At 42.4% G+C, this 9,567-nt stretch overlaps 1 protein-coding gene across 2 annotated transcripts in view; it reads left to right on the forward strand.

The window, feature by feature from the left end:
• Window positions 1-6,249, forward strand: part of wnk4b (WNK lysine deficient protein kinase 4b) — a 154,333-nt gene extending 148,084 nt beyond the window's left edge. For both annotated transcript variants that reach the window (XM_063187698.1, XM_063187700.1), the window contains 3 exons: window positions 1,208-1,416; window positions 1,828-1,922; window positions 2,478-6,249. In XM_063187698.1, the coding sequence (XP_063043768.1) occupies window positions 1,208-1,416; window positions 1,828-1,922; window positions 2,478-2,480 (307 nt within the window). In that variant the 3' untranslated portion in view covers window positions 2,481-6,249. The remainder of the gene's footprint in view (window positions 1-1,207; window positions 1,417-1,827; window positions 1,923-2,477) is intronic.
• Window positions 6,250-9,567: the final 3,318 nt, after the last annotated feature.

A 9,567-nucleotide genomic window follows, 5' to 3' on the forward strand; every position in this document is an offset into this window, starting at 1 on the left:
AAGTGATGTGCTCTGTGCACGTGCATGTGCTATGTGCAAGTCATTTAGTCCTGTCCTGTTCCGTTCTGTCTGTAAATGTGCACTACACACCCAACTGCCACCATTGCCCCCCACCATTGCCCCCCACCATTGCCCCCCACCATTGCCCCCCACCATTGCCCCCCACCATTGCATCATTACAGCACCTGTCTGCTGTACAGGCCCTGAAGGCTGCCCAGAAGAGAGAACTAGACGAGTCGTGTGAGGGCAGGGTGGCCGCGGGTCCTTAAAAAGTCTTAAAAAGTCTTAAATTTCATTTTCGCCAAATAAGGCCTTGAAAAGTCTTATTTTGTCTTAAATTTTCAACCCAAATGTCTTAAATTTGTGGAGCTTAATTTAGGGAGGAATAATTATGTCAGCCATGTGATGAACTTCGCGACAGAAATCGGGAGTTGTAGCCATGTAGTATAATTTAGAACGCATTATTGAATTTGATTTAGTGTAAAGTTTCATTGTGTATAGTTTCGTGTTTTTAAACGGCTACATAAATGTAAATAACCAATTGGTTTTTGTGCTTCATTTGAACCTGTGTATGATCTTGCGAGTTGGTCCTAATTTCATTTGGAAAATGGTATTGAAAAGTCTTAAAATGTCTTAATTTTGACTTGCTAAAACCTGCAAACGCCAGGAGTTGGTCTTAATTTTATTTGGAAAATGGTATTGAAAAGTCTTAAAATGTCTTAATTTTGACTTGGTCAAACCTGTAGACACCCTGTGTGAGGGTCAATGACAGTTTTTATATATATATATATATTTATTTAGGGCCTTTTTGTACTGATGTACAATCAGGAGTACATCATTAATTATGTGATGCAGTATATCATTCATTATCAGTTACTAATTCATTTTTGGGCATCAGCTGTGGTTGTGGCTAAGCTAAAAAAAACATCATTGACCTACAGTATGAACGGATCTTCCCAATTACACATTTGAGGTTTTTTATATCTAATGAGAGTATTTCTCTCTCTCTCTCTCTCTCTCTCTCTCTCTCTCTCTCTCTCTCTCTCTCTCTCTCTCTCTCTCTCTCTCTCTCTCTCTCTCTCTCTCTTTCTGCCTCTCTCTCCCTCTCATCAACTCTCTCCCCATCTCCCTCTCTCTCTCTCTCTCTCTCTCTCTCTCTCTCTCTCTCCCTCCCTCTCCCCCCCTCTCCCCCATCTCCCCTGTCTAGGCACCTGACGGAGGTGCAGGCCCTGCAGGCAGCCCAGAAGCGTGAGATAGAGGATCTGTATGAGCGGATGGGCAAGGTGCCGCCCCCCGGCATCGTGTCCCCCGCCGCCATGCTCAACAGCAGCCGCCAGCGCCGCCTCTCCAAGAGCAGCGGCTACCCCCCCTCACGCAGGAACAGCCTGCAGAGACTAGACGTCATGCCGCCCCCTGGTAAATACACACAGACACACACACATGCACACATACAGTATACACACACACATGCAGAAACTAACCTACACAAAGTATACACACAAACTCACACACGCAAGCACACACACATGCACACACACACACGCACATGCACACACACACAGTGTACACACTGCACACGCAAGCACACACTCACACACACACACACACACAGTATACGCACGAGTTCACGCATGCATGCAAGCACGCACATACACACACACACATGCAGACACTAACATGGAAGGCTTAGTGTCCAGTATTGACCTTCAGTCTAACCTTTACCCTCTGAACGTGTGTGTGTGTGTCTTTGTGTGTGTGTGTGTGTGTGTGTGTGTGTGTGTGTGTGTGTGTGTGTGTGCGTGTGTGTCTGTGTCTGTGTGTATGTAGGCATCATGAGGAAGAACTCTGTGAGTGGCAGCAGCAGTGGCTCACAGGAGAGGAACGCAAAAGCGGTCACCTTCGCACCCGAGTTCAACCGCATGGTGAGTCCCCTACCCTCCCCAAAACACACACACAAACACACACACACACACACACACACACACACACACACACACACACACACACACACACACACACACACACACACACACACACACACACACACACACACACACACACGCCACAGCTCAATGCTCCAATTATTGACAATATTACATTTCAACAAGCCATCTGTATCTTGTTCAGTATCGGTATCTGTGAACAGAAGTGAGAAGTTACACGTGTACGCAGTTGAGCCGGTGATACCAACAGTATAGCCACACAAGTAGTGTCCTGTTCACGCCCGAAAGAGCACATTCTTAAATAATAATAGTTATAATAATAATAATAATAACAACTTGGTTTTATGTAGCGCCTTTCAAGGAACCCAATCTTTGATGCCACTGGTTGTTTAAAACATGCTCCAACAAATATGTAGAAATTATGCCTAAAACACTTCATATGGGAGCATGTACTGTATATAATATGCATATAAAACATCTCTGTGATTGAACATGGCCATCTAATGTTCTATGTGTTTATCCATTACTTTCTAGTGAGCTTCTGCACGTCAAGACACGCCACGCCAGCAACAGGATGTGATGTCACATAAGGCCTTCCTGTTTCTCTTTAAGAGTAAAATACAAGGAGGCAGGACTGAGCTGGACACGCACACACACACATGCACACACACACACACACACACACACACAAACACACATATGTACAGAGTAGTGGTCAAAGACAAGCTTTCTAGAGAGCTGATAGATACAGACACTGCTACGGAACCACGCGGCACAGCGTGGTGTAAGTGTGTATAGTGTGACTGATAATGTGTGTATTATACGTGTGTATATCGCATCTTTTTATCCAGGCAGTGGAATCAAAAGATTCCTCCCTCGCCCTTAACCCCCTTCTCCTCAAGTGATCTCAAAGTCTCTTAATGTCTTCTCTTTACTTTGCACTTTCGTCTCTTACTTTGATGAGTTGCCTCTCTGTCTGTTGAATGTAGCCTTGGCGCCCTCTTGTGGCGGCTCTACGTATGTGCACCTTTCACTGGCTGCCTATTTCCGTTGTTGTGAGGACAGAGCTTGCCATTGGGCACTCTCGTGCTCCTACCAGCTCTTTAAGTTTATCTTGCTGTTTATTTGTAAGCTTTACTTTAGCTGTATACAAGCTGCTTGTTTTTTTTCCTTTCTTTTTTTCCATTCTATTGATCATTTTTAAATCATTTTAATTCTATAATAAGATCAAGACAAGCATATATCAGAATGGCATTGGAGCACTCAGAGAACAAACATTTGAAGCAAACTGATTATTTAATGTTTCATGAAATTGTGAGTCAAAGATAAAAAAAGAACTGACAAACAAAACACTGAAGAAATGTATTCAAGGTAAAAGATGACAATGTTTTTCTTTTTGTATATAATATTATTGTTGTTGGCTTTGTACATGACAACGCACAAGACGTACGCTTGTGTCTTCATCTACGTAGAAGGCCAGGGTTATTTTACTTTCTTGATGGCTGTCTCACCCCCCAGCCTGCTGACTTGCACAGACAACCCAAAGCACAGGGGCCAACCAAAGCGTCAGGATCTCGGGACGTGAAACCCAAAGATCGCTTGGTACCCAAAGCCCTGGTCACCCGTTCAGATTGTAAATGCAGTGAAGTGTCCTCTATGAGTTCACATGCAGCGCAGTACACACACTACAGAATGAGCACACTAAACCACATACAGAAAGCAGATTGCACAACAGACAGCACACCCTACCACAAAGACACTCTATATTTTACACACACACACCAGCATGCACACCTCGCAACATACACACGTACACCACACACACACACACGCACATACACACACATACACACACACACAGGCACATCACATAAACCTTCCAGCATACACTGTACCTGATGCACGTGCTGTGTCTCATATGGTGTACTTGTGCACTTCATGCACTATGTTTTTGTGCACAATTAATACGCTATACGCACTGAAACATGAACAATGAAGTGCACAAGTGCACCATTTGAGATCCAGCAACACACTGACTATTAGCACACAGAACCTTTGGCATACAGATAGAGATAGTTGCTAATCCATTGTCCTCGCATGCCCTTAATCTGTTATAACACGCTAATCTGTCCCAGATCCCAAATTAAACTGATCCAGACACCTTCTTTAATCCAGTTGGGGTGCACAAGTCTGTACCAAAGATCTCCAACATCTCACGGCTATAGCCAGGACCATAGAGAATAGAGTAGGGTAGAGTAGTCAGTGGAAAGCAAACTGGTCCACTTCAGAAAGAATTGGCCAGGGATGACTGGAGCACTCAGATACTTTTTAGTTATGACTGGACTTCCCTTTTCCTAGGGTAGAGTAGTGTTGAGTAGAGTGGCCTGTATGTCACTAACAATCTACCCACGACACATCCGATTCCTGAGGGTGACAATCTATCATCATATGCATACAATACTAATGCCATACGAATGTAAAGTCATATGCATGTCTCTTTAAAAGTGCCGTTCTTTTTGTGTAGTAACGTGAAGGATCGTTTGTTATCATAGTTTTTGTTAAATCAGTGGAATTGCACTAGTGCCCTCTTATTACAGTCTCCATTTTGATTGGCTGTGAGCAATCATGTGATCGGTCCGCATATCCTCTCGCATGTCCTCCCCTTAGAAAGAATTAAGGAAACTCCTGGAGAAAAAGTGCTATAAAACTGCAAATAAAATAGAGTTACAGATTTGCAGCACAATTGTGCAACATATGACAAAACACATAGTACATTATACAATGTAGTGTGCAAGATTGTAAGCGCAGATTTGTGAGCATAGTGAAACAGATTTGGGTTTGTGTTGTGTATGTATATATATATGCTTGACATATCCTCTACTCACTCCACTGTCTTAACTGCTTAAAACACTTTACTGCTGGCGGCCATGATAGATTATCAGTCAGTCACAGAAGGTTGCTGATCATGTGATTGTGGTCATCGTCTAGGGTATGTTCGCTCCCAGAGTACTCTCTCTTTTTTGTGATCAATTTTGTTTATTGTTTTTTTTTTCCATTCATAAACCAAACTACCAAAAAAAAGTACTACCACCAAAAAAACATACAAAAGACAACACAAAGGAAGACATACAGCCACATAGATCTGAAGTTCGTGGATTGTTTGAGTGTAGATGTAGTGAATGGTGTGTAGAAGGTTATGTTGTCTGAGACAGAGTACTCCATAAGTGTTGAATTAACCCTTTCAAACTGTGTTCAACTGTGTACGCAGTCGATCCTACACTGACTGATCGCAGTCAGTGATTACCCAGTGATTATGGTGCCCCCAGGTGGCTGTCATGGCTCACAGCAGCCACTGGTGCCCACAAGAGGGCATCAACACGAGTGCATAAACGTTCTGCCGACTTAACCGCAATGATGTATGCTGAGTCAAAGAGGGTCGAGAGCCACACACATTCACACAGGGGTGGGCATCCAGGGTTCAGGAAGTAAACACCCTGCCACAAATGTGCTTCGGCCGTTTCAATGAACCGGCAGATCTTGCAGTAATTACCACACCCGTTCAGCCAGATTGATGAGATTATTAGTGAAACCCTCTGTTAGCACCAAACACAGAGGGAATATCTGGCAGGACTTTAACTTTGTCACGCCAAGTTTGTCCGCGCTTGCCCAGTTTGTCCGACCCGACACATTCAGCACTATCAAGACTGGTCTAGTGCAGGATGTCTATCAGTTTTCCAGCTGCCCAGGCCAATTGTATCCCCCAATCGATCTTATGTTGTTATATCTGAGCTGACACAATGCACTTTCCCCCGACGGATCTTCAGATAAGTTGACGATGCCATGTTTGGTCCTGTAAATAGTAACAATGGTGCATTTAAAGATTTTTTTGTTTGTTTTTTTAAAAGATGCACATATAGCCTTCTTGTATGTTCAGATATATACAGTGTATTACGTGTATTATTTTATTGTGTGCTTCGGCCTATGCAGTCGTGTTCGAAGGAAATACAGATTCAAAATAAAACAAAAACAAAGAAATACAAAAGAAGTTCAAATGAAGCTGTGAACACTGCCTCGGAATCAGTATATTGTAAAAAAAAAAAAAAAACATTGCGGTGCGACACAGATTGTATTCTTCTAAGAAAAAAAGATTTATATATTTAGATATGAGACGTATTATATTCTGTTAGATTATGATGTTGTACTGCCATGCAGCTTCTGTGCCTTTTGAGTTCTTTTTTTACCCCAACAGCTTGATTGTTGTTTCCGAAATCATGTTTGTAAATAATGAAAATACATGCAATTTTTAAATGTGTCACTCGTGTGGTGTGAAATGTTTTCTCGTCTTTCCGGTGTCTTTTATACTCTCAGTCTCTCTCTCTGACACTCACACACACACACACACACACACACACACACACACACACACACACACACACACACACACACACACACACACACACACACACACACACACACACACACACACACACACACACACACACACAAGTCAAGTCAAGTCGGTTTTGTTGTCAATTTCTTTACATGCACTGGTCATACAAAGAATTGAAATTACGTTTTTTACTTTCCCATGCAGACATAGGCATAGACTTTAGGTGTGGACATAGACAATTAGACATAGACAGTACACATACATTACACCTAGAGTACCTATACAAGACCCTGAGAGACATATAAAGTGCAAGACTGGGCAACAGCAGACATACATAGGCTAGAACATGCATTAAGAAGAGGTATTGTTGTGAATTTTCAGTTATGTCCTATTGTGTCACATACGCACACACAAACAGACAAGCATGCATGCATGCTCAAACACACACACACACACACACACACACACACACACACACGCTCAAACAACACACACACACACACACACACACACACACACACACACACACATTGTGGAGTGCCAGAGGCAATATTTTAATGGCCTGAGAAGTATTCTGGCTTCCAGAGTGAAACCGCTTCTTAGCATAGCCAAAGTTTTTGTAGACGGTTTTAAACTGCGAAGCATATATCATCAAATCCTGATTACACACAATGCAATAAATGCAAAACAGAGATCACACCATAAATGTAAAATACTTCCCCATTTATTGCATTGTGCATGCTCATTCATTATATAATTTGGTTATTCAATACTGTTTTGCCATAACCTCCACAAAATACAAGCATATTATAGGCTAACCGCAAGGTTTAACAGGAGAGCACATTATGATTGATTGCACGTTTGGTTTGCATGTATTGCATTAACTTTGATGTGGAAAAATAAAGTAACAGCAAATCCTTCCCTTACAAACAAGTATTAAACTCTGGCTACCTGCATGTGACCAGAGTTTGACATCTGATTTTGTTTTTTTTTTTTCCCCCAAGAAAATGATTTCCTGTCTCGCCAATAAGCCAACACCTTTAATGCCCTCTTCAACATTATATTATTAATTGTCATGAATTCGAAAAGTATAGGAAATGAACACAAATCTGCACTGCATTCGACTGCAGTCCCTCCAGACCCTCTGAGGAGGGGGGATGATGGAAAAAGTTTGAGAACCACTGCTGTAGGCTACTTGAATAAATGAGCCAGTGAAGCATCCCTTCTCTCTTTTCAGACATTTGCATATCGCTCACACAGACACAGACAGAAAGAAAGACAGGCAGATGGACAGACACGTGTAGCAGCCTTAAGGTCAGATTAGACTTCAGCAACTGCGAGCGTGAAAAGTCGCGTGGGAGTGGCCACGAACCAACATTGTATTCATGCATCTGCGAGCTCTGCGAGGTCCGAGGTCTCGTCGCGAGCCACATTTGAAATTGCGCGATTAGGCTACTTTCACTACATTGTAAGCACTGCGGTCATTATTAAGCAATGTTGCTTTCTATCCCGGTTAGCTAAGTATTTTCACACAAATTGCAAAGGCAATGCAGTGGTATCATTATTTGACATACCCAGTCTGTTTTCACGAGCAGAAAATGCAAGCATGTAAAGACAGTTGATTCTGCCGATGTGTGTTTACATTCGGTGGAGGAACGGTAGTAAAACCGCAGGTATTGTGCCACGAGTGTTCAACTGATGCATTGTTTGTTACTTAGCTTGTAGCTTCGTGTATTTACACACATTTACACACAAGGCATTAATAAAGTTTTTTAACAGAATACAGCTCTGCTCTCGCAAACTACTGGCATTGCGCTGCCACAAGAACAGAACAAGGAAGTAGCGAGACGACCAATCATAGTGCCTTTTTGTCTGCGTACTCCGCGTCCGTCCGACGGATAGTTAGAATTTTTTCGAGGCGCTAGACGACGGGCGCAGAGCCTCTGAGAGGGGGGCGTGGACTCGCATAGACAGAAAACGGACGGACGCAGATTCTATGCGAGCGAAGCATAAATCTAGCCTTACTAGTAAGCATGTTGCCTCTTCCAAATTCGCACCAAAAAGCACCCCTATCTCACAGCAGTCATAGCAATGACCTGGTCCAATAAAGGGACCATCAATCTGTTTTATCTGTACTGTGCTGTGCTGTGCTGTGTGTGTGTGTGTGTGTGTGTGTGTGTGTGTGTGTGTGTGTGTGTGTGTGTGTGTGTGTGTGTGTGTGTGTGTGTGTGTGTGTGTGTGCGTGCGTTTGTGTGTGTGCAGGTGTGTTTGTGCGTGCGTTTGTGTGTGCATGTGGGTGTGTGGGGGGGATTATGGGTTAATGACCCTCTAAATGTGTTGGGGAATAGGCCTACAATAGTGAGACTCACTCTGCCCTTTGAAATGCCTGTAGCCTCAGGGCAGGGGTGCAGCTAGCTACTCACTTTTGGATGCGGAACATAAAAGTGCCTGTCATACTTATACACTATCTAGCGGTTTCATTCTGAAGTTAAATATTTTTACTGTCCTTATCACTCAGCACTGTGGTACACAAAGACTGATATAAATACTATCAGCCAATGGATTTGACTCTGGGTTTCATGGCCTACTTTTTAAAGAGCTGATTTGTTATTAGGCCTACAGACCTGAAATGTTGTTTCAAGACGAGAAAGACAACGACATAAAGAGAAAAGTATACACAGGTGGTCAATATGAAACAAGACACCAGAAATTACTTCAATGCATTAGGAGGTAAACATTTGATGCTTAAATGGAGTACCACTAATCAACTTTTATTTGGATATGATGTGGAAATTCCACATTACATAGATGTAGATGTTCATCGCCAAAAACATGACAGTTTTTTTCCATTTTCACATTTGTATGTTAGAACACTGAAAGAGTGTGTTACTATTGTTTTTTGAAACACCAAAACACAAGAGATATTCATTTTGGTCCAAAAGACATTCAGCCCCGATGATAAACCCTATGTATTAAAGGAAGCAGCGTTAATAACCACTAGTGGATGATCACTGTGTTTACAAGGACATGGATTTAGCCAATAGTTACGGAGTTACGTTATTCAAGCACACTGTCCCCTTAAAACATTTGCACTACTTAGAAAGCAAATCTGGCACACGTCATCCAAGGAATGAGATTCTTGTGGAAGTCACACAAAGACCAATCACACAGTGAATGTATTAATTCAACTAATAGAGTGTTAGTACCACAAGTGTTAAAACAACACAGTATACT

Source organism: Engraulis encrasicolus, chromosome 2, assembly GCF_034702125.1.
Source record: "Engraulis encrasicolus isolate BLACKSEA-1 chromosome 2, IST_EnEncr_1.0, whole genome shotgun sequence".
NCBI lineage: Eukaryota > Metazoa > Chordata > Actinopteri > Clupeiformes > Engraulidae > Engraulis > Engraulis encrasicolus.